The sequence below is a fragment of the Mytilus edulis genome, chromosome 4 (assembly GCF_963676685.1).
Source record: "Mytilus edulis chromosome 4, xbMytEdul2.2, whole genome shotgun sequence".
Taxonomy (NCBI): Eukaryota; Metazoa; Mollusca; class Bivalvia; order Mytilida; family Mytilidae; genus Mytilus; species Mytilus edulis.
The window spans coordinates 567,653-594,900 of record NC_092347.1 but is presented as its reverse complement, the minus strand read 5'-3'; the positions used below and the strand labels follow the sequence as shown (position 1 = coordinate 594,900).

General features: G+C 32.6%; 1 protein-coding gene across 1 annotated transcript in view; it reads right to left on the bottom strand.

The window, feature by feature from the left end:
• The window catches only part of LOC139518707 (ferroxidase HEPHL1-like), a 51,146-nt gene extending 24,462 nt beyond the window's left edge, over positions 1-26,684 (bottom strand). Inside the window, exons 1-7 of the mRNA XM_071310177.1 lie at positions 26,482-26,684; positions 14,530-14,774; positions 10,975-11,187; positions 8,462-8,649; positions 7,754-7,893; positions 5,382-5,488; positions 4,047-4,215 (exon numbers count right to left, since the gene is read on the bottom strand). Coding sequence (XP_071166278.1) covers positions 4,047-4,215; positions 5,382-5,488; positions 7,754-7,893; positions 8,462-8,649; positions 10,975-11,187; positions 14,530-14,774; positions 26,482-26,630 — 1,211 coding nt within the window. The 5' untranslated portion in view covers positions 26,631-26,684. The remainder of the gene's footprint in view (positions 1-4,046; positions 4,216-5,381; positions 5,489-7,753; positions 7,894-8,461; positions 8,650-10,974; positions 11,188-14,529; positions 14,775-26,481) is intronic.
• Positions 26,685-27,248: the final 564 nt, after the last annotated feature.

Genomic DNA, 27,248 nt, shown 5'->3' with positions numbered 1-27,248 from the left:
GTGTGTCTTTTGATCAAACTGCAAACCAAATATATCGTGTAAATTTCCTTGATCCAAAATTAAATCTACCAAATGAACAGGATGAGTAGTTATCCCCAACACAACAAAAGAATACAACAGAAAAAGAAAAACGATTTACAACTACAAACGTACCGTGCTACGTCTTAAAGCAATATGAATTCACACTCAGCAAAACAGTCACATTCGGGAATAAGTCACGTTCGGTAATAAAAAGATCAGACGACGTAATGACAAACCACAATCTAACACGTGGTAAAAATGTCCATAGTTAGTTTGGACAAAGATACATCGTATGGATCAACCAATTCGTTATGGTGTCCGTAAAATTTGTGGAGTGTCATTTTTAATCTGTCCTCCTCATAACTTTGTTGGAACAGTTTCTTCGTATGGTGTTTACATATCACAATTGATACGTTATTCACGTGCTTGTTCACACTATACGGACTTCATATACAGGAGTGTGATACTTACGCAGAAACTTCTCCAACAAAGTTATGAGGAGGACAGATTAAAATTGACACTCCGTAAATTTTATGGACACCATCACGAATTGGTGGATCCATACGATGTGTGTTTAACCAAACTAGCTAAGGACATTTTTACCACATGTTAGATTGTGGTTTGTCATTATGTCGTCTAATCTTTTAATTACCAAACGTGACTTATTCCCGATTGTGACTGTTTTGCTGAGTGTGAATTCGCATTACTATAAGACGTGTTACGGTACTTGTCTATCCCAAATTCATGTATTTAGTTTAAATGTTTAATGTTATATTTGTAATTCTCATCGGATTTTGTCAAATGTGTTGACGTCTTTTCTATTATATTTATGTGTTATTGAAACATAAATTAATCACCGCCGTCATTTATTAGATTTAATTTTGTTCAACATAATCTGTACGATAATTTACGTTTGAAGTTGGATTCATAACAAACTGCACATATATATATATATATATATATATATATATATATATATATATATATATATATATATATATATATATATATATATATATATATATATATATATATATATATATAACTCGTCTAAACATCAACCCAACAATGTTAGATGGTTGTCACTGACTCAGACGTACTTATATATATATATATATATATATATATATATATTATAGTTAATTGCTATTAATAAGTATTGCAAAAGAAGAGGGACGAAAGATACCAAAGGGACAGTCAAACTCATAAATCTAAAACAAACTGACAACTCCATGGCTAAAAATGAAAAAGACAAACAGAAAAACAATAGTACACACGACACAACATAGAAAACTAAAGAATAAACAACACGAACCCCACCAAAAACTAGGGGTGATCTCAGGTGCTCCGGAAGGGTAAGCAGATCCTGCTCCACATGTGGCACCCGTCGTGTTGCTTATGTGATTACAAATCCGGTAAATAGTCTAATTCGGTAGGTCATATTCATGAAAGGGAAGGGGATTGTAGTTACGACGTAAGGAACATATCCGATATCATTTGTGAAACGGTTATTCCATAACGGTCAACCAACTCGTGATGGCGTCCGTAAAATTTACGAAGGGATGATTTCAACTTCACTATTTGGAACTCTTGGTTTAATAGCTTCCTTGTGAGCAGCAAACCTCTATCAAGAAAATCATGATAGGAAATGCAAGCACGGGAATATCGTATCAATTGGGAGATATATACCCCGTATGCAGGTGCTGCTGGAATGTTGCTACTTAGAAATGGAAAGTTCACAATTGGAAAGCTGAAATCATCTCTTTTGTCGTAAAGTTTTGTTTTCAACCGACCCTCATTGTCAATTTCTAGATGTAAGTCAAGATATGAAGCCGACTTAATTGTATCTGTAGTATCCTTTATCTCTAGTTCGATTGGATAGATGCGTTCCACGTAGTCACCAAATTTTGAATTGTTTAGTGAAAGAACATCATCTATATAGCGGAAAGTAGAGTTAAAGGATATTGCTAACTTCTTGTCTTTCTTCCTAAGAAGTTCATGCACGAAGTCAGCCTCATAATAATAAAGAAACAAGTCGGCGAGTAGAGGTGCACAGTTTGTTCCCAATGGAATGCCGACAGTCTGTTGAAAAACACGTCCTCCGAACGTAACAAATATGTTGTCAATCAAGAAATCAAGCATCTTGATAATATCAGTTTGAGAGAATTTTTTGTTTGAATCAGAGTGATTCTTTACAAAGTAGGATTTATCCCTCCCTAAGACAAGATACTTGTATCTACGTTGGCCATTCTTTTTTATGAAGCAAAGTAATACCAACTCTTTCAATTTGTCTTTTAGTTTGGAATGTGGAATACTTGTGTACAGAGTAGAAAAGCATATGCATTGTGTTTAAATGCAATATCAGTATTTAGTTCTATTTTAATCTTTAATCAATCCTAATTCTATCTTACTTTTGAGATATAGTTTTTCATATGTGACGTAACTTTTAATGCCTTTTCACCATCGTATGTGACGTAATTTTTAATGCCTTTTCACCATCGTATGTGACGTCATTTTCATAATGTACTGCGTTGAGGCCTGAACTGAGTCGGTGTGTCTATTCTGTGTTGGTCATTCATTATGTATTCGTGTTTGTTTTATGTAATGAGTTAATACTTCAGTTTCATTATGTATATCTGTTATATTCATTTTTATAAAATTTACTGTTTGCAATAGCATTAATTGTTCTAAATAATAAGGATGTTCATATCCCAAGCATAAAAACTTAGCCGTATTTGACACAACCTTTTTCAACTTTTGATCTTCAGTGCTGTACATGTACAACTTTGTACTTTTTTTCGCTTTCGATCTTTTATATCTGGGCGTCACTGGTGAGTCTTGTGTGGACGAGGCGCGTTTTTGGCGTATTAAATTTTAAACCTGATGCTTTTTGTTATTCATTAATCATGTGTTTCTTTGTCTAATACGTTTTCCTATTTATTTGTATTGTAGTCCTGTAAAATTATGTTGTCATTTCTATGTTATATTTAACAGTGCCATTAAAGTGCGAGGTTTGGCATGCCACAAAACCAGGTTCAACCCACCATTTTTTTCTTTAAAAATGTCCTGTACCAAGTCAGGAATATGGCCATTGTTATATTATAGTTCGTTTCTGTGTGTGTCACAACTTAACGTTGCGTCGTTTGTTTTCTCTTATTTTTGAGTGTAAATTGGCATTGCGATAAGACGTGTCACGGTACTTGTCTATCCCAAATTCATGTATTTGGTTTTGATGTTATATTTGTTATATTTGTTATTCTCGTGGGATTTTGTCTGATGCTTGGTCCGTTTCTGTGTGTGTTAGTTACTTTGTAGTGTTGTGTCATTGTTCTCCTCTTATATTTATGCGTTTCCCTCAGTTTTAGTTCGTTACCCCGATTTTCTTTTTGTCCATGGATTTATGAGTTTGAACAGCGGTATACTACTGTTGCCTTTATTTAGGAGAACACTCCTGTATATAAAATCCGTATAGTGTAAACGTGGAATAATCTAACTGCAGTTATTTATTCACACAAAGTTGAGAGTAAAATAACTAAAATAACGAACTAAGAAAATCCTTATTAGATGTCAAGATCAAAAGCTCAAAATCATTTAAAGAATGAATCATAGTCTGGACTTGGTACAGCCATTTGTAAATGTATCTAAAAATGAATTAAACATTGTTTTATAACTCATGGGTATAGCATATGATTCAATTATATTAAAGCAATGTGTTGACCCACAAAAACTCAGATACAATAGGTAAAAGTGTTAAAAAAAGGATAAAGCAGTCTATATTGAGGAAATGTTTTCTTAGTAATGGCTTCACTTTATATCCTTTAGTTTTGAATGCGCTTACGTGTGTTGAATCTCTATGTAAATGTATGCTTCACCATCCACACTTATGACAACTTTAATTCATATGATACTAAAGGAAACTATTTCTCAATCGAAAACAGCTATGCTATGTTTGTTTGTCAAATATATATATCATGTATACACCATTAAACACCAACAAGACAACACCCTTCACCAGGTAGGTTTACCTTGATCTTTCAGTTGAACCTTTACCAACTCTCGCCAACACTTTACCAGACGGTCTGTAGTCCCATACAACTTCCTCTACAGCTATGTAATAACGACGTGTTCTCCTTATTATAGCTGGTGGTAGTATTCCTGGTCTAGGGAGTACATTTACAAAAGCTGCCATTCCATCTAGTATTTCAAATATAATGTAACTATTCCATTATTAATGTTATCAAACATCGTGATCCTAAAATAGTAGCAATAATTTTTGGTGCTAGATGAAGCACGCATCCGGGTGTGGGATTGTCTCGTTGTATCGAAGACTCATTGGTGTCTCATTTTCTGCTCTTTGGTCGGGTTGTTTTCTCCTTGACACATTCCTAATTTCCATTCTTAATTTTATCTGATCAAAAACGTAAAAAACTGTGTGTCTGGTTATTAATTTGGTGTGTGTATACACAATTCTATGCATCCCTTTCAGTCTACCTTAAACTTGGTGTTACTTCTTTTGTATTAAAAAATGAAGACGAATTTAAATAATAAATAAAATTGAGAATGAAAATGGGGAATGTGTCAAAGAGACAACAGCCCGACCATAGAGCAGACAACAGCAGAAGGTCACCAACAGGTCTTCGATGCAACGAGAAATTCTCGCACCCAATGGCGTCCTTCAGCTGGCCCCTAAACAAATATATACTGGTTCAGTGATAATGAACACCATACTAAACTCCAAATTGTACACAAGAAACTAAAAGTTAAAATAATACAAGACTAACAAAGGCCAGACGCTCCTGACTTGGGACAGGCGCAAACATGCGGCGGGGTTAAACATGTTTGTGAGATCTCAACCCTCCCCCTATACCTCTACCCAATGCAGAAAGTAAACGCATAACAATACGCACATTAAAATTCAGTTCAAGAGAAGTCCGAGTCTGATGTCAGAAGATGTAACCAAAGAAAATAAACCAAACGACAATAACACATAAATAACATCAGACTACTAGCAGTTAACTGACATGCCAGCTCCGGACTTCAATTAAACTATTTAAATCGCCATAATTAAAACTCTCTACCGTTGCAATACAATATAGTAAACTCTTTTTAATCCAGCTGGAATTTATAAACCTTAATTTAGTTTACTCATGTTCATACATGCACAATATGGGTTCATATAAATTCATTTCTTGGTTACGCAATTAAAGAAAGTGCAACTGGAATATGTGGTCACATCTGTGTATATCAATTCATCATTTTATGATATAACTTTGAAATTTATCAGATTCTGCTTTTTAATTATTATAACAGTAACTGTAAGAAATGTGTGTTCATTCCAGATAACCGGTAATATAACTCACGATTAAAATGATAGTTGACTTTACAAAATATCATCCATCTACCAGGGTTTCTGGTTGTCATGTATAACCCTTGAAACCATGCTATACCAAATACGACAGCATGCGTTCTGAAAACGTAAGAAAATGTAAAGTGAGTTTTGAAACAAGCATACAACATTGATTGACAAACACCACAATGAATAAAAGAAAAAGAAAGACGACAGGAAGCTATAAATGTTCAAAAACATTAAAAACATTATAACGTACAATACCTATTCCTGCATAATATTAGAAGTACACAAATGTACCTCTGAAGTCAAATGATAACAAGGGAAATGTTAATAAACGGTTCCAACACCATAGCAGTTAATAAAGTATCGCAGAAAATCATATGATACATAAAAGAACGTCAAGAAATGGTTTAGCCACAGCAGTGGTTTTAAAAGTATCAAAAAGGGTCAAATGATACCTACACAGGGGAACTGAATACAAGACAGAAGAACGATACCAATATGATTTACAAACTTACAAGTCTAAAACAAGTTAACGATTCCATGGCAAATAACAGAAAAAGACGAAAAGACAAACAATAGTAAACAAAAGACTCTAAAACAAACGACGAGAAGACATACAATAGTAAACTATAGACTCTAAAACAATAAACGACGAAAATACAACAATAGTTAACAAAAGACTCTAAAACAAACGACGAGAAGACATACAATAGTAAACTATAGACTCTAAAACAATAAACGACGAAAATACATACACTAGTTAACAAAAGACTCTAAAACAAAAAACGACAAAAAAACTTGCAACAGTAAACAAAAGACTTTAAAACAAAGTTAACGATACCCATAGGAAGCCTCTAATCTAAATGACGAAAAGACATCGTGGTTTTGACACAGTCGGTGGAGGTCCCTAACATTAAAATAAGGTCAATGCTACCCAATCTTCTTCTAATCGTTGTTCTGACATACTAATAAAAGGTTGATATATTTTTGGAATGTTGGATCCTCAATGTTCTTCAACTTCGTATTTGCTTGTCTTTCTTACTTTTTTGATATGAGCGTCACTGATGAGTCTTTTGTAGACGAAACATGCGTCTGGTGTACTAAATTATAATTCTGGTACCTTTGACAACTATCTATAGGGAACGTCTTATCGTAGTTCTAGCAGAGGGGAAGTTCCAAACACTTTACCAGGTTAATCCTACTCATAGGGAACGTCTGTTAACGATTCTGACTGAGTGGAAGTCAATTACACTATTAAAAGGATAATGACACCCATATGAAAGTATTATTGTGTTCTTGCCACAGTATAAGTTAGTTACACTGACGAAGTACAAATGATAACATTGGGAGAGACGTAGCGGTTCTTACACATTGAAACACATTGAAGGATAATGATATCCCAGGGGAACGTCTAATAATTTTGACACATTAACGTCAGTAACACCACGAAAGGCAAGTGATACCCTAGGGGGAAGTCTAGTAGCGATTCTTACATAGAGAAAGTTATTAATGTGTTATATCACCAGAGATTTTCCCCTATTAGTCTTTGTTGAATTTGCACTTTTTAAAAAAAAAGTGCAGAATATATCTTTTTTTTAGGTAAAAAAAAACTTGCCATGAGTAAAGTTTTATCCTGTCCAGTACTATGAAAAAATTCAAATAACAATTCATTTTTTTTTTTTTTTTTAAATCAAAAACACTACGAAAGACAAATGATACTATAGGGGGCTTCCAGTAGCCATTCTTAAATATTCGTAGTAATTAGTAACATAATAACAGGCAAATGATATCTTCAGGGGACTCTCGGTAGCAGTTCTGCACAGTTAAAATGAGTAACACTATAAAGGGCAATGATACCATATTACCTAAAGGAGACGTTCAGTAGCGGTTCAAACTCAAAGTTAGTAAAAATAACGAAATGTATATGGTATTCGTAGCGAACATTTAGTAGCTGATCCGTCATCAATATGAATGTCAATGAGTTTGTCCAAAATTAGTCAAGCTTGATATCATCCCCAAAATAACCAATAAACTGACTATAACAAAATATGATTCTCCTTCTTTACTTATTGGCTTGGTATTTGTTCGCCTATTATTATATACAAAATATAACACGACGGGTGCCACATGTGTAGCAGGATCTGCTTACCCTTCCGGAGCACCTGAGATCACCCCTAGTTTTTCGGTGGGGTTCGTGTTGTTTATTCTTTAGTTTTCTTCTTTAGTTTTCTATGTTGTGTCGTGTTGTGTCGTGTGTGGTGTTTTTTGTTTGTCTTTTTTTCATTTTTAGCCATGGCGTTGTCAGTTTGTTTTAGATTTATGAGTTTGACTGTCCCTTTGGTATCTTTCGCCCCTCTCTTATATATGAAAGTAACAGACCTCTTACGCTTAAACGTGAACGACTGTCCTTGTACACCAAAGACATGCAGTCCCAAGTTTAATCCCATGGCATAAAATGCTACCTTCTCTCCTTCATATACTGGGAAGTCAGGCAAATTTCCATAAATATACCCGTTTATCTAGAAATATTAAAAACAGTTTGAAGAATCACTGATTATTAAAATAATGAGAATAGCATCTTTTATGTATAGCATCTTATGATAATCCATTTAATATATACATACGAAAGCTCTGATCGATGAAACTGATCTCAATTCAGTAATTGATTACAATATAAGGTCCAATTAGCTGTTACTAAAACAATAGAAATACTATTTCATAAAGCTCTTAAAAACAAAATCTTTCTTCTTTTATATACGTCGTCTACAAGTTGCGATTTTGTACATGTTATCAAAAACGTTATATATATTATAACTTATATAATGCATTCCGCTCCGTATATTCACGTGGTCATATCTTAATTGACGGGTCAAAAGAATACAAGCAACACCAACTGTGTTAAGAAGTTGCCCCGAAATAATTTATTTTAGCTGTATACCACATGAAGTATTTTAATCAACAATCGAACTTTAAACATGTATCATATTGAAAAGTATACTACGTATTATAAAAGGATAAAAAACATATTTGATTTGAATTTCAAAACCTTTATATTTGATTTTTTTCTCTCGATTATTCGAAACTTACCGAATACATTAACGTGTCCGTAATAAATGCCTCATTTTTCTGGTTGAAAAGTTGTCGACATCTTTGTGGATTTAGACATAGATTTAAGCTCTGGTCTATCAACCAACTGTTAGTTTCATTAACTGTGTCGGCATACAGAACAAACTCTCTGTCCACGTCTTTCCTAGAGTTATCTGGGTTTAATGTTCCTGTTAAATATTTGTAATATGTTAAATTTGTACATATAGTTATCGGATTTCATAGTTCATGTCACATGTGAATGTCCCCAAAGTAAACTGAATTCAATGTTACTGTCATGTATATGGCATGTGTTAATGTTTAGCTAGAGTAATCTGTATTCAATCTTACTGTCATGTATATGTTAATGTTTACCTAGAGTAATCTGTATTCAATGCTACTGTCATGTATATGGCATGTGTTAATGTTTAGCTAGAGTAATCTGTATTCAATGCTACTGTCATGTACATGGCATGGGTTAATGTTTAGCTAGAGTAATCTGTATTCAATGGTACTGTCATGTATATGGTATGTGTTAATGTTTAGGTAGAGTAATCTGTATTCAATGCTACTGTCATGTACATGTATATGGCATGTGTTAATGTTTACCTAGAGTAATCTATATTCAATGTTACAGACATGTGTATATGTCATATGTTAATAAAATTGAGAATGGAAATGGGGACTGTGCCAAAGAGACAACAACCCGACCATAGAAAAAAACAACAGCAGAAGGTCACCAACAGGTCTTCAATATAGCGAGAAATTCCCGCACCCGGAGGCGTCCTTCAACTGGCCCCTAAACAAATATATACTATTTCAGTGATAATGAACGCCATACTAATTTCCAAATTGTACACAAGAAACTAAAATTAAAATAATACAAGACTAACAAAGGCCAGAGGCTCCTGACTTGGGACAGGCGCAAAAATGCGGCGGGGTTAAACATGTTTGTGGGATCTCAACCCTCCCCCTATACCTCTAACCAATGTAGAAAAGTAAACGCATAACAATACGCACATTAAAATTCAGTTCAAGAGAAGTGTTTACCTAGAGTTACCTGGATTCAATGATCCATTCATGTATATGTCATATGTTAATGTTTACCTAGAGTAATCTGTATTCAATGTTATTGTCATGTATATGGCATGTGTTAATGTTAACTCAATAAACGACAATAACTGCCTATCAGGTTCGGGACTTATGAGATGTGCAAAGACATGCAATGGGTTTAAACATTGAAATAGGTACCAACCTTCACCTCAGATTACCAGAAACAATAAATATAAAATCGTGAATTTACAAATCTAGTTGTCGAAAAAAAAGATAATTACGTCTATATCAATTTGTAATTTGTTTTTCTAATGTAAAAACAGATGGAAGTGATAAATAGTAAAATCACAAAAATACCAAAATCCTCGCAAATTTCTTACTGAAAGTCCGTAATCAAATGATAATCAAAGTCCCAAACGCATGAAACGGACGGATACAAACTGTCAAATTCATAATTCGGTAGAGTCATTTTTATGTAGCAAATGGTGAATTAAATCGGGATTGCTAGCTAGCTTAACATCTCACTTGTAAGACAGTCGCATAAAATTTCAGTATCTTGACAACGATGTGTGTCAACGATGCTTGTCACAAGCGACCATCTTTCATTGATGTAAACAAATATAGATCAGGCCTTCGACAATACGCAAAACCCTGACCATATCAACACAGTTTATGATAATTTGTAGGACTTTTCAAAGCTGATACATGTTAGATAAAAAATAGCACCGGTCTTTTTTAATTGGGATCCGTTTACATTCTACCACAGTGAAGCAATGTTAAGTTGTCATCACCCGAGGGTATCACCAGCCCAGTAGTCAGCAATTCGGTGTGACGACTGTCATACAAGTGAGAGGTTTAGCTAGCTATAAAACCAGGTTCAATCCACCATTTTCTACATTTGAAAATGCCTGTACCAAGTCAGGAATATGACAGTTCTTGTCCATTCGTTTTTGATGCGTTTTGTTATTTGATTTTGCCATGTGATTATGGACTTTCCGAATTGATTTTCCTCTGAGTTCAGTATTTTTGTGATTTTACTTTTGACATGAATATCAATTATGTGGTCATTTTTATAAATTTCTTGTTTACAATACTTTGAATCTTTCGAAAAACTAAGGATTTTCTTATCCCATGAATAGATTACCTTAGCCGTATTTGGCACAACTTTTGGGAATTATGGATCCTCAGTGCTCTTCAATTTCGTACTTGTTTGGCTTTATAAATATTTTGACACAAACGTGCCTGATGAGTCTTTTGTAGACGAAAAGCGCGTCTGGCGTACTGAATTATAATCCTGGTACTTTGATAACTATCAGCCGAGAATCAACTTATGATCTTTATGCAATGGTCTCAAATGATTAGAAATTGATTATTCTATATGATAGAAGCACCGTATGTGATATACTTACCATATATGAATACATTTACTAGCTATCACCAAGCTTTCATTGTGTCAATCTTACCAGGTTTACATATCAATAAGATCCCTACAACCCCAGTATCAATGTCTTTGGTTGATCTAACATGTGGATGGTAGCCAACAGGAACACAGTTCTCATCATCTTTTGTTGGGGCAAACGTATTTAGCATTGACCATCTGTATGTATATGTATATCCTGGAGGGACAGTATCATCTAACTTATCTCTACCGGAAGTGCCATCCATATACAACGATCCTATTTAACAAATAATTTTACAACTCTTTTGAATAATAATCAACTGTAAAATGTTTACAAATATAAGAGGATATGGTATACGTGCTAATGCGATAACTCTCCATCCAAGTCGTTATTTGAAAAAAGTAACCTTTATAAATCAAAGTACGACCTTGTTTGCGTATCCTTTGTTCACACCAAACATCAGACAATCTACAAAGAGCCTGAAAATTTCTAATGGAAAACCATTTGAGAAAAGGGGTGAAAGATACAAGAGGGACAGCCAAAGTACAGGACAGGAATCCAAATACCTTTGTGAATATCAAACGTCATACCAACCATCAGTCGTCCTGAACGTGTAGAAAATGTTCGACACTTGACGTAGAGCAATCAATCATTCATTTGTCAATCAACATGTTTAAATTCTGTTTTTTTTTTCATTCGACAATTTATTTGAGGAAAGAGTTATGGTAAGGGCAATATTTCCATAAATCTTATGTTCAATTGTAATATTTGACCCTTAAATCCTAGATTGTATGATAATGTTTGACCCCTTATTCTTATATTGCATGATAATGTTTGATCCCGAATTCTTAAATGGAGGAAAATGGTAGACCCACTAATCTTACATTCAATGATGTTGGACCTTTCAATCCTTTCATCCTAAACTGGTTGATAATGTTGTACCCTCAATTCGTGATTTGATGATTATATTTCACCTCTAAATGTTTGGCTACATTATTAAATTAATGTAACCGTGTTATGTCACGGATATGGGTTTATTATGGTTTAAATTGATAGTATATATGTAGGACCCAAATCTCTGGCGGGTTCCAAATCTATCATGGCAGATTCCTAATCTATGGCAAATGTGACGTTACAAATGCCAAACAACTCAAATCTATGGCAGATTCCTAATCTATGTCAAATGTGACGTTACAAATGTCAAACAACTCATATCTATGGCAGATTTTTGTTTTCTCCAAATCTATGGCAAATATTTTTCAAAACGTCACAATTGAATAACGCCATATTACATCGTCGTCGCCGATCTAACGATGGCGGAACCCATCGATTTGAACACATTTCCAAATGAAGATATTTCTTTCGAAAACAATTTAAGGATGGTTTATAAAAAGCCATGATGTATCCTTTTATCCGAAAGAGATGCAAAATTTGCTGTACCTGCCGAAGCTAGCGATGAATAATGACACGTCGGCTGTTTTTCAGTACCGATATTTTAGAAAAAGGAGTAATAATAAATAGTTTACGACTGGAAAAGTTTATAAAGTGAAAGATCAAATTACCAGATACCTTTTTGATATAAATTGTCACCAAAAGATAAAAAAAAAGTATTAACGATGAAATAACATTATGTGAAAATTTAAACTGTTCAATTTTCTTTTTGATATTTATAAAAACCTATAAAAAAAGCAGATGTGGTATCATTGCCAATGAGACAACTATCCACAAAAGACCAAAATGACACAGACATTAACAACTATAGGTCACCGTACGGCCTTCAACAATGAGCAAAGCCCATACCGCATAGTCAGCTATAAAAGGCCTCGATAAGACAATGTAAAACAATTCAAACGAGAAAACTTACGGCCTTATTTATGTAAAAAAAATGAACTGCTTTATTATCTTTTAAAGGACTTACTAGTTGGTTTAATGAATGGGCTAAACAGGTAACATGCACCGATTTTTTTTTACGTGGCGCAACATTTCAATCTTTCAGGTTTGAATTCATCATATACGAAATTGTTTGGTTGACCATTATGGAAATCAATGTTTAACTCACAAATGTTTAAAGACATGATCCCGTTGTAGTATAGTTCCTATTGTTTAAGACAAGTAATTTGTCGAATATGTACTGCAGTGTTTTCCATTTGCACTACATTTGTCATAGATTCGGAAACAACAAAAATCCGCCATAGATTAGGTAATAACAAATCTTGCCATAGATTAGGGGTGGCATGACGTCAAATGTACCATAGATTAGGAATCTGCCATTGATTTGGAATCCACCATAAATTTGATTTGAGTCCTACATATATAATACTTCTTTGAGCTACATGATCATAATTTTGGAAAGTTGAAAAAATTAAATGGTGGAGAGGCAAGATCATTGTAGGATTATTATTTGTCAGATATCATACACAGAAATAAATTTTCCAACACATGAAAGAGGAATTATGAAACTGGTTTTAAAGATATAAACCTCTTTGAAAGTAACTAAACTGAAGCTGACGTACATTTTAAGGAGACATTCAAACCAGAAGCGAATTTTTATGAGATACCGACGAATAAAAACAACATAAGGGATGTATAAATTCCCTGCCAAGTCCAGAATGAATGTGCATAACCGTCATATCATGTACATGCCTGTCCCATGTTCACGTTGTTTTCAATGTCTCATATCGAGCATATTTGTTTTTCAGTAATTTTTTTGTTATATATTAGGCTTTTAGTTTTCTGAAATGATTTTTTTTATGTCATAGTTTAATATAGCTGACTTCATAGAATGGGCTTTTCGCATTGTTGAACGCCGTACGCTGTTTATAATCAATATTAAATATTGTTATCAAATCTTCGTCCTTCGTTCATAGTTCATAATTATCATTATTCAGAGATTGTTTAAGAAATAATTCATGAAAGCCATAGATTTGTTGGAAGTTTACACATGACCTGGACCGTGATATTCGAATTTTATCCTGAGCCATATGTCAATTTACAACAAATCTATGGCTTCCATGAATTATTTCTAAGGAGCCGCCATGTTGACCTGCTGAAAATCAATAAATATGCAAATAATGCAATAGAACAGAAAATAAAACAAAACCTACCTCACAAATCCATTTTAATAAAATATTATACGAATTTCGATGGTTAACGTTACGGAAAATATTTAACTCTAGCGTTATCATTTGTATGACGACGTGTTTTGAAATGACTTAAATGCGCCATCAACATTAATAGACTTTCGTGGAAATTTATTTTATTTTGATTTTGTCGATTTCTCCGAACTCTTGCGCTTAGTTCTTTTTGTTATATATCCGAATAAGAATAAAAGTTCGTCTGTCTTTTTTTATTGCAATTTTTAAAACAATAAATTCGACAAATCGTTTTCAAAAAGGTTTCAATACATGTGGATTTACGTGGAATGTAAATTGTAACATCCATTGTATGTATATCTCTGAGTTTGCGCTACCGTTACGTATAGATATATCGAGAATTTTATCACGGTGTTGTTAACAAAGCAAAAGAAGCACGCCATATTCGAATACTAAATTATGAACCCTATTGAAACATATAATGTGTTCGATGTAACACAAAAAAAAACGAATTAAGATAAAGTACCTTCGCTGTCTTTAAAGTATTGTACACCATGAGGATGCAGTCCATAAGGCCTTGATGCTAAGTTCCGGAAGTGAACATACAATACATCACCAGTTTCTCCTTTTATTGTAGGTCCAACATAACCCATCCATGGTGCTGGTTTTATCTCCCTTCTGAAGGAACCATCAGTAAACTGTTTTAATTTCACTTTCTTATAAACACTTCCAATCCTGTACTCAGTCGTTTGTATAAGTCTGTCTGATATACTGAATAAATAAAAAAAAAAACGTCATCAATATCTACAGAAAACAATAACAATTTTTTACCTTTAACGTTATTCTATGAATCCTTTCAGATTTCTATTTTGTTTTGAAAGGGAAGTAACTCCATTTTTTTATGAACTTATTTCAACCTTTCATCACCAATTTCTTCGTCTGATGAATCCTTTCAGATTTTTCCTCAACACCGTGTTATTTTTATAAAGGGTTTTTGCATCTTTTTTGTTTTGAAATAACTCCTTATTAACCCTATATGGTAACTAACCATGTATGGTAACTAACCCTATATTTTTTAAGACACCCTATATCAAATATACATATAGTCACCACATGTAGTCTTTTAATCAAGCCTATCTCTATAAATCTACAGGGGGTAAGATAATAAGAAATAAGCACGTCAACACTTTCTAACATGAAAGAGTCCATACGTACAGGTCTGACTGATATACTGTATGAAATAAATGAAAAGGTAAACGACATTTCAAATTAGGGAGGCTATACGTAAACGTCTGTCTGATAAACTGAATGAAATAAATTAAAAGGTAAACGATATTTAAACTTAGGGAAACTATACGTATAAGTCTGTCTGATATATTGAATGAAATAAATTAAAGGTAAATGATATCTAAAATTAGGAAGACTATAAGTAAAAATAGTTACCAAAGGTACCATGCTTATAATTTGATACGCTAGACGCGCATTTCTTCTCCATTAGACTCATTAGTGACACTCAGATCAAAATAATTAAAATGCCAAAACAAATTGAGGAGCATTGAGGACCCAAAGTTCCCCAAAGTTGTGCCAAATACGGAAAGGAAATCTCTGTCTGGGATAAGAAATCTTGAATTTATTAGAATAATTCATACTTCTGAAAACAGTTTATTTATAAAAATGATCATATAATTGATATTCATGTCAAAACCGAAGTGCAGACTACTGTACTGGTGATAACCACGGGGACGACACGTCCATCAGCAGTGGCATCAACCCAGTGAAGTAAATTGTTATCAAAGGTACCAGACTTATAATTTGATACACCAGACGCGCGTTTCGTCTCCATAAGAATCATTGACGCTCAGGTAAAAAAACCTAGTATGACGTTGAAGAGGATGGAGGACCAAGTAATATAAAAAATGTTTCAGTAAGTGTTACGGCTTATTGTCCATTGTTTTAATAAAAAAAAGTGCAATTAATGGTTATCATCCGCAAGTTTTTGGTTAATTATCTTTTGAATATTTATTTTTAAAGACACAGCATTATATAGTCAAGTAGAGGCAGATCGCATGCCTATTTCTAAAAAATGATACAAATAGCACGTGCACGTGCTAACGAAAAGGTTTGTGTTCATACCGACCGATACAGCAACCGAACTGTGATAGTTCTATGGCGTGAATACCGGAAGTTCAAAAGAATTAAATTATAAATATCCTATATTTACTTGTAGGTCCTTTACTTCACCTTTGCTAATAATCAGCGGATATGTTTTGATTGTATTGAGTGATTAACGGTTATCAATTCGTAACTTATTCGTTCTGAAAAATCAGGTACACAATGTTTTATGGTTTATGTCGAACATTCACAAAATAATTCATGTTTTTTTTTCTGGATTTGAAACAACTAAGAGCTTGAATAGTAGCAGGTAGTTAGAACATTAAGACAGGTGTTGACTTTGATTTATTCATTTTGAATGTAATGCTTATCATTCCCAGAAAGAAATACAATTTTAAAATTACTAACAAGATAAATACATTTTTGTATGTATCGATAGTTTATTAATTACAAAATGGTAATTAGAGACAACTGGATGTAGAGCGAATTTTTTAATAATAACGAAAACAGCTCTACTTCTAAGATGTTAGCATTCTATTCATAGTGTCAGTGCTATCTAAAATAGGTCTGTGGTAGGTTATCTTCATTAGAAAAAAGGTGGTTCGAAAAGTCTTTGCTATTACCAAAGGGTCGTATTTGAAGTCTATTGTATTGCCTTTCTATTGAAATTCTGTACGTATATTCGTTTTCATCAAAAACTTAAATATTTTTTAGTATTTTGTCGGACACGGACGTGTGAGGCTCTGACAAATGAAGTAATCACTGTCTAATTAATATGCAACATTAAGGACATAGAAACCTAGGTGAAAACATAAATGACAAAAAAACATTTATAAAAAGATTTATCCGTCTGAACTTTGTATATACACTCCATACAAGACATATATCAAACTAATCTTTTCTGTATAGATCTTTTCACAACATGTATAATTTCTTTGTGATTCATCAAACAAAAAACCATATAAAAAATGATATGTCTTTAACCAGTTGCTAAAAAGAATTGAAGTACTATTTACAATTCCGATATTTCTATGTGATTAAATGTTGGATATCGAATAATAACTAATACTAAAAAAGTCAGGTCAATGTCTAAAATTAGTTATAAGCTTTTCAGCTTACTATAGGTTGCACTTTGTAAATACAGCTGTTTCTCAAACCACGCCTCTTTTGGGGAGATTTAGAATATTCATAGAAAATTAATTTAGTTTACATACTGGTTCCCAGTTATGATCTCTGTGTTCCATCTCATAGAGACATAACTTGGGAATGTTACCAGTAAATATACATGTGCAATGTGTTTATATTGAAATCTGTGGTCACCTTTTATTCGAGGTAGGGGTAGTTAAGAAAATTAGTTAGCCGTGGTGTAGTGGTTAGTGCATCGGACTACTATTACAAAGGTTCCTGGTTCGATTCCCGTCTGGGATGAAAATTTCAGGAACCGAATTTTCGGCTCTCCCTTGACACCATTTGCGAGTATGGTCTCGAGGTAACGATGATAGTCCGTCAGGAGGGGACGATAAATGGCTGACCCGTGTTAAGAGAGAGCCATATCTCTTGCACGTTAAAGACACCCTTGTAGATTTCGATAAAGAGCAGGCTAAGTTGCAAAACTTGTTTCACAATCCACTATTAATAATATGTTTAAACTAAGAAAATTAGTGTTAGTTTAAACTGTGAGAAGTCCAAGACATATACACGTTGGAAATATGCTGCACAGCCCTATATTTTGACCTTTGAAAAAAATTGTAGTGCATATGAACTTTCAATTCTAGGATAAGATTTAATTCAAAACGTCAGAGTAAAAGTGGTACAGTTTAAGCCGTAAAAAGAGTTCCTATGGGAAATTGCATTGTCAATATTTACAGAAATGCAACCTATATAAGGGTGAAAAATGGAACATTCAGAATTAATCAAATTTGCAATATCTCACAGATTTTAAAGAAATTAACTCAAATATGAAGTTTTATAACTATTTCATGAAGATTGTTAGAATCCTGGGCCTTAAATATGATGACTCAGCATACATTCACAGTTTACAGTATGGATAGTTTACGTAAAGTCCTGAATACAAAATCAATTTATAATATTTGCATATATGTAAGATAAATTATGAAGAAGTGTTTATATTTACTCTTCGCAGTCATTAAAACTCATAGATCCTTCCTGGATATTATTTATGGGGTGTTTGTGTCCTGTCGATAACCCAAAAGTAAGCCGTAAACCAAATCTGCTTTTTTGTCACCTCGGCATAAAACATACAAGCTAGAAATACAACAGTATCTCAACAATACTTAAAATAGTGTGTTCTATCCTGAATATGTACTTAATATTACAAATTGCTAGAAACAGCACTAATTTAGGAGACTTGAGGTCACAGGGTAAAAAACATAGAAAATTGCCTACCCCCTGGGCCAAAAAAACAAATAATTTAACTTGTAAATGCTATGATTTTATGATTTTAAAATTCTTGATATAGAAAACAATAACTATGCTTGGAAGTTATGCAAAAATCAGGTGTTAGCAGTTATCTCTATAACATATTTAGTGATCTTATATCTCAAACTGGTATCTGCATACATACAACTATTGCAAAATAAAGGCAACAGTAGTATACCGCTGTTCAAAACTCGTAAATCCATGGACAAAAAACAAAATTGGGGCAACAAACCAAAACCGAGGCAAACATATTAAATATAAGAGGAGAACAACGACACAACACTAAAATGTAACACACACAGAAACGGACTAAGCATTAGACAAAATCCGATGAGAACAATAAACATAACATCAAAACCAAATACATGATTTTGGGATAGAAAAGTACCGTGACACGTCTTATAGTAATGTGAATTCACACTCAAATATAAGAGAAAACAAACGACACAACGGAAACACAACGTTAAAATGTTACACACACAGAAACGAACTATAATATAACAATGGCCATATTCCTGACTTGGTACAGGACATTTGTAAAGATAAAAATAGTAGGTTGAACCTGGTTTTGTGGCATGCCAAACCTCGCACTTTAATGGCAATGTTAAATATAACATTAAAATGACATCATAATATTACAGGACTACAATACAAATAAATAGGAGAACGTATTAGACAAAGAAACACATGATTAATAGAAAGGCATCAGGTTTAAAATTCAATACGCCAAAAAAACGCGCCTCGTCCACACAAGACTCACCAGTGACACCCAGTATAAAAGATATGCAAATATGGTTTTGTTTGAACTCTTCTAGTATATATATTATCTAAAATGTGTCAGGTATATGGTTACAGATGATACTGTTGTAAATTCTAATTCTAAATTGATCATCTGAGGCAGAAAATGTGAACTTTAATTGATAAATAGGCATATAGTAAGATGTGGACTGGAGACAGAGGCAGGATTGGATATTTTATATAATTTTGAATGTTGTAATGATTGACTGCTAAACATTACATTTAGAGTTTTCTGATATGCTTTCAATATGTTATCAAAACAGTTTTAAACAGGTTCTAGGCATTTTAAATCAGAAAATATGCAAATAGGGTAAGCTGGCATTAATTTAAGTCTTGTTTTCAAATTCTTGAAAAAATTGAAACAGGGGAGGGGGTATAAAATGTACATTAAAGAAAAACTTAGAGTATACACAGTGATTTATTTAAGGCTATAATTCTGATAAAGGAGTATTAATGTGAGAAAAACTGATTTTAGAGAGTTTTGTATTTGAATAAATGATTGTATATAGAGTGAAAAAAGGGAACATTCAGAATTTAATCAGATTTGAAATATATTTTCTAAATTTTGTTTTTATTCAACCCTCAGTTTGGGAAAGTATGTTCATTTGATAATGTAATTTTTGTCCAATCACACTGTTCAGATGCATTGACTTATGTATGGTACACAAAAGAGCAACGTAAATTCCGGAATGGAAATACTATTGTGCTACCTAAAACACTTATTGTCTATCTGATACAGTTATCGTTCTAATCGACACTTTTGGGTCAAAGATTGGTCCCTTTGGACTATTGTAATATTATTTTCCTTAAAACATATATACATTACCTTGTAACTGATTTGGTACAGGATATTCAAAGAAAAAATGTTGGATTGAAAAAGGTTTCATGGCTATGTCAGGTCATATTGCGCAACACATGCATGTTGTAAACTTTTCAATGGCAATTAATACAGGGCAACGAAAATTCTATTGCAATTTGAAATTGTACAATTTTACAGTGTAATAAAATTTGTATGATACAGTGGTTCAGGTGTAAAACGTTATTATAATGTTCATTTGGTCCAAACTCATCTATAATAGTCTTGTCTTTATTCAATTACGCTGTGTAATAAATTAATTCAACATGATTTCAAATGTAAATTTTTACCTCAAAAAAGAGCCTATCAATCATTCTTGTTTGAACGATAGAAGACAATAAATATAAGTATTGAAGTACATATTTGAATTCCTTAGTTTGTATTTATATTGTTGTTTAGGAAAACCGGTTATCAATTACATTAACGGTACCCTTTTGTCTGCACCAGATACGCATTCCGATAGGAAAGATCTGTTCACTAATGATCGACGTCATAATATTCAAAGCTTTTCAAAAAGCTAAATATAAACAAAAAAGATGTGCCAATCAGACAACTGTCCACAAGAGACCACAATGACACAGAAATTAACAACTATAGGTGACCGTACGGCCTTCAACAATGAGCAAAACACATACTACATAGGCAGCTTTAAAAGGCCCCGAAATGACAATGTAAAATAATTCAAACGAGAAAACTAACGGCCTTATTTATAAACAAAAAATTAACAAACAAAAAAATATGTAACACATAAACAAAGGAAAACCACTGAAGTACATGCTCATGACTTGGGACAGGCACATACATACATAATGTAGTGGGTTTAACATGTAAGGGGGATCCCAACCCTCCCCTAACCTGGGACAGTGGTATAACAGTACAAAATAAGAACGAACAATAAAAATCAGTTAAAAAGGGCTTAAATCATCAGATGGACGAAACTACAAGTGGACGTGGCCGTGTACTTGTACATCCCAACAACAAAAAGACTCTGAGAATACTCGTAGTAATGTGAAAGTATATTTATGCAGAATGACGTATTTTATTTGATAAATGTCTTGGAATGAGCTTTATGTATACAGTTTCGCCTGGAAAATATTCAAACTATTTGTCTTAGAACGGATAATATTTGTTAATATAGTTTTTATTTTTCATTTCATATATTCGCCTACTTTTTCGTGACCTTTAGTGTAGCATAACAATTGGACACTTTATTAATCAAATCTCACCACATAGAATACTAAAACGTAAATGGATTCGTTTTATAAGTCTGTTGTTTCCTTTATTTCATGAATACAAGAAGATACTAAGTAAAAGTAAAAAAGGAAGCAACACCAAGTTTTATAACAACAAATGTTTTTTTGAAATGAAAAAATCGATATTGATTTCAGAACTCTTCACTGTTAAAATAATTATAACTAAAATGACACGAATAGATCTTCCAGCTTTAAAAAAACTCTCAACTTCATCAAAAAGTATTACGTTGAGAATAATATGATATTCAAACTTAACTGGTCCATATTGACATCATAAACAATTTTTAATGTGACTCTTAGATAATCAGTAAAGACTATTGATCAATCATCTATCTTTTTTTAAGTGCCCTATATTTAAACCTCCTGGTCATGTACAGAATGAATAAATCTTAGCAGTAGAACTGAATGACTCACGCAACAAAATTCAATATGCTAGACATTATGTAGAGTCTCATTTGTATTTCTTAATTGACTATCAATCGATACATCTAAAGATTTATTTATATGTATTAAACATTCGAAACGATCTTCCATATTAAAGTATTCAACATTATGATAATAGAAAATCAAAGTCTTCCATTTTTTATTAATCTCTTACCATTCCATCTTTTGGCTGTTACCTTTCCCAAAAGAACACGAATAAAAATATAAATATTAGAAATACAACATAGTGTATTTTCAATTTTATTGATATTTTCCTTAATAAGCAAGAACGAAATGATAATAGTAAAACTCAAATAACCATTAATAAAGAATCTCTGTTCCTTAACAAAAGTGGAGCTCATGAGCCTAAATGTAAATATCGAAGAATGTATATTAAGAACTCCCTAATATTTACGTAATACCACCATCACCACCACCAAATGGTCCGAAGCTCAGTTATCATCCCTTGATTTTCGTTGTCCACGAATATAGGCCCTATTGCACACAGTGTGTTACTAGCCAATCTTTTTATAACCCCTTCCAAATTTATTTCTTCATGTTTTATGCCTCAAATAGCAAGTAGGGAGATGAAATTACACTGTGAAAAAAATTGATTCATGAATCTTAAAGTAAACTAGTGATTTGGTCCAGCTGAAAAAGGTAAAAAAAATAAGTATTTCAGAGGCTGTCAAAAGATTTTAAGATCCCCTGAACATATAATTGTCCATATTTTGAGTTAGAGCCGATGACGTTTTCTGTAATTTTGATATAATTTGTCTCAAAAGTAGTTCATAACACTGTAAAAATATTATTGAGAAAGCGCAGGTTGGATTCATTTTATTTCCATTTATTGTCTAAAAGAAATGCACTACGAAATAACTGTAGACTCGGAACAAATAGTTACTGATGTGTATAACACAAACCGTTTTGCGTGTACCGTTACCCTTATTATTATGCTAAGAATAAGCGTATACGTCGTATTATTAACCCTGCTAATTATTTTTTTATAATATTTGAAATTTGATATTCGAACATTCACAGTACTTTGAAGAATTTCGGGAAAATATTTAATTCCGATATTATCTCGAATTAATTTTATTAATTTTTTGATTTTCAAACCTTGTATATAAATATACTCATCAAAGATACCAAAATAAGATTTTGTATTTACGGCAGTCGCGTATACCACCATTCCTAATGTAATTTCGGAAAACAAGTTTAAAAGAACTAATTTCAATAAAAAATGGTAGCGACCGCTTTAAATTTATAACTTTGGGATACCATTTGGCATATTCTGTCAGTAGTGAACACAAAGATAAAACATGCTACACACAGCGACAAGTTATCAGTATCCTATAATTTCTCATTGACAACATATTTGTTGAATTTGCTGAATTCGGAGATAGACGTTATAAAACCTTGTCAGTATGTCCTATGGAAACGAGTTATGCAACTCTCTTTACCGACTTTGTATTTTGTTAGTCAGAGGTCCATCAGACGTATGTCAAAAACATGAAGATCAAAGAAGCCATAATATTTAATTCTAACATTTAGGTGAATTGATGACTATTTTCTATTCACAATCCATACTAGATTAATGCAACAATAATATACCGTTGTAACTTGTTTTGAGTGAAGGTCTTATATGGTAAGACTTTGGTAAATCATTGAACCCTTAAATTACGAGCATTTAATATCATTGTTTATACCATCCAAATGAGCACATTATCAAGTAATTGTTTTTACTTCATTTGAACTTCGTTTTATAATTGTCTCGTTTTTATAATAATTGTAATTAATTACGACGACTACCTGTATCTTGTTTCACAGGTGTTTTTAAACAAGAAGTTCATTAATTAAGATGTTTGTGAAGTACGTTAACTTATTAATATCATAACTTTCATATCTGTTACGAAAGTAAAATGCAAATTCTGGTTTAACTTTGCAAGAACAGACAAGTTACTATTCAAACATATATACATGACATGTATATTTAAAGATAATCATGTAAACAAAACTATGAAAATGATGATAACATGAGAAAACATAAACATATATGCTTAAACAGACAGAAAGTTAGTATTATGTATGATAACTATATCGAAAAGAAGACGTGATTTGATTGCCACCAAGACAACCCTATATATAATACCCAAATGACACAGAAATAAAGGACTATAGATCACCGCAATGCCTGTTACACTGAGTAAAACCCAAGCCACATAGCTTGTATATATATAGTCAGACATAAAAGGTCCCGATAATTACAAATATTAGTTTTTGTGAAAACCTTCTTTCATATTCAAATGTTGAAGAAACAAATATAAAGTGATAATCGTCTCTGATGTTCCAATTGAGAGAACTTAAATTTAGGTTATTGCTAGTATTAGTATGTATATTGAGAGGAAGAGATGTCACGTACTTTGTATGCTAAGATAACACACGAAATTGACATAAATAATGTTAACTCAGTTTAATGTCATGTTGATGGACGTTCTGCATGATTTGAAAACATATTTTCAATTTAGTTTAAACATATTTATTTATAGTGGATTGAGAAACAAGTTTTGCAACTGATATTCATCCCTTTCCACTTTGCAAGTGCGAGTGCTGCCTTGTAGTGGCATTAGCCTACTCTTTTTCGAAATCTACAAGGGTGTCTTTAACGTGCAAGAGATATGGCTCTCTCTTAACACGGGTCAGCCATTTATCGTCCCCTTCCGACGGACTATCATTGTTTTCTCAAGACCATACTCGCAGATGGTGTCTAGGGAGAGCCGAAAATTGAGTTCCTGAAATTTTCATCCCCAACTGGAATCGAACCAGGAACCTTTGTTTTAGTAGTCCGATGCACTAACCACAACACCAATATTATCTAAGCTTTCAAAATTTAGAACAAAGACTAACAATACAAGTACGTGGTTCATTGGGAGTTTTGAAAATGTATAAAACATTTATTAATAGTAAGATTACAGGTGCATTGTAGTTATGCTAAAACATAGATATACATGTAAGGGGAAATTCAGAAATTATCAATTCTTATTTAGAAAAAAGAGATATTATCATTATTTTGTTGTGACAATATTTTGTTCCCCATTTACTTATTACAATTCTAGTCCAATTTTGTTTCTTGAATTCCTTTCACAAGGGTCATACTGTATACTTTTGTTCAGTACAAAGTACCTGCATGTATGTTTCTTTAGCAATGCATTAAGATTATGTTTTTACTCTGATCAAGGTTATAAAAACTATTGTTTTATTCTTTGTTTTCTCCTTGTTTAAAATCAAGCATAGTTGCTAAGTTAAAAGAAAACGTATAAACACTGAAACTCAGAATGCAAGTTAAGAAATGCGTCATTCAATGTGTAAAATAATTATTAATAACAATATAAGAAATACTAATCTCACCGACATGGTATATGTGTTAGACTTTTGATTATGGACTTTTTGGAATTTTGGATCCTCAATGCTCTTCAACTTTGTACTTGTTTGACTTTATAAATATTTTGATTTGAGCGTCACTGATGTGTCTTATGTAGACGAAACGCGCGTCTGGCGTAATAAATTATAATCCTGGTACCTTTGATAACTATTTCCGTATTGAATTATCCTCGGAGGTCGGTATTTTTTTGTCATTTTACTTTTTTTTAATATGATCTTTGAATAATGTAAAGGTTAACGATAGTCTGAGTGCTCACGACGAGAGGAAAAAATATATAAACACATTAAGGTGTAATACCACCATTGATTTCCCCCTATTAGTCTTTGTTAAATTTGCACTTTAAAAAAAAAATGTGCAGAATTTATCCTTGTTTCAAATAAAGAAATACTTGGCATGAGCAAAGTTTTATCCTGTCCAGTTCTATAGAAAAAAAATCACAGGACATTTCATTGCATATAAGAAAACAACCATCATTGGAAGTTAACCAATCAAATTTCTCCCCTTATTTTATCTGTGTACATGGTTTAGTCACCATGTACCCTTAAGATTACAAAATTTTCTATAGAAATCCCAAATAAAAAATAATAGTGTTTTGAAATACCCAAGACATATGTTTATGACACAGAAACGGTTTTACTGCAATAAAATGTAGAATTAATTACCCACAACTGTCAAATTCAAGGGAATATTTTTTTCGACCTACTTTCGTATACAACCGGATGTGACGTACCATGATTTGGTGGTATTACACCTTAACAAACATGTTCATTAAAGGGTCATTAGAAAATTAAACAGTTATACAAAATATTAGAAAAATACTTTTTGTTTCCTATCATTTATAGATAGACATAAATATAGAAATAACGTTAAAAGTAAGTGTCTCTTTTTTCTCTTAAATACATGTGCTCGAAATGATGATACCCCAGTAAACAAGAGACAATTGTGTTTTTATATACTTCAAGTAACGATATAATGCAAATAAAAAAATCTGTAAAAAGAAACCCAAGCACACACATATTTTTTGTTAATTTTGTTTCGCCATATATGCAGGCGTAGGACCTCTTTATTAGAGTTTTCGATTTTAAGACCTTTAATTTAACAGTTTAATAATATACTACAATAAAGTTGACCAAGATAACAAGTTTGTATACATACGTTCTATCGTTGGTAATAAGATTTTGTTTACTAGGTGCATAGTCCCACCAATGCTCCTCAGCTGTTATGAAATAATCTCGTCTTAGACAGCAAATAGGCGAGAATATCGACATGAAGAAAATACTCCATTGGAGCACGGATGAGACCATGACCACAATGATACGTACACAGACAGGTATGCTTTGTCTTGATAATTTTTCTTTCTATCATACTTGTTAACTTTTGTGTATAATTAATAAATTACATGTGATCTGTGATGTGTAATTTATTGTGAAATTAGATAAAAAGTTTAAAATACAAATGCAAATTAATAACTATGTGTCATCGTGCGTGATACGTTCCAACAAATAAAGGAGGTAACATTCATTGAGACAACACATGATTAGGTATAATTATGAAACTTTTATTCAAAGTTATTAACTTTTGAGTTTAAAATATCTATAAACTCATTATTTTGAAATAGTAAGGATTTTCTATCTAAGGAATTCATTACTGTGGTTTTATGTAGCAAAACATTCTTTTATAAGGGTCCTTAATACTTTTCAGTTTCGTACTCAAGCATCAATGGTGCGTTATTGGTAGACAGAAAGCGTGTCTGGCATTGACTTTGTAATCTTAGTAACTATCTACGACGAGTTCATTTAACACAGAAGATAAATTTAATTAGTATTAGTGTGTTGTTTCTTTCTTATATCGTTTTTCCTGTCTAACTGTTTTACATTATTTACGTATTTAGAGAAATGGTTATTCAGTCAAACTTCTGTACA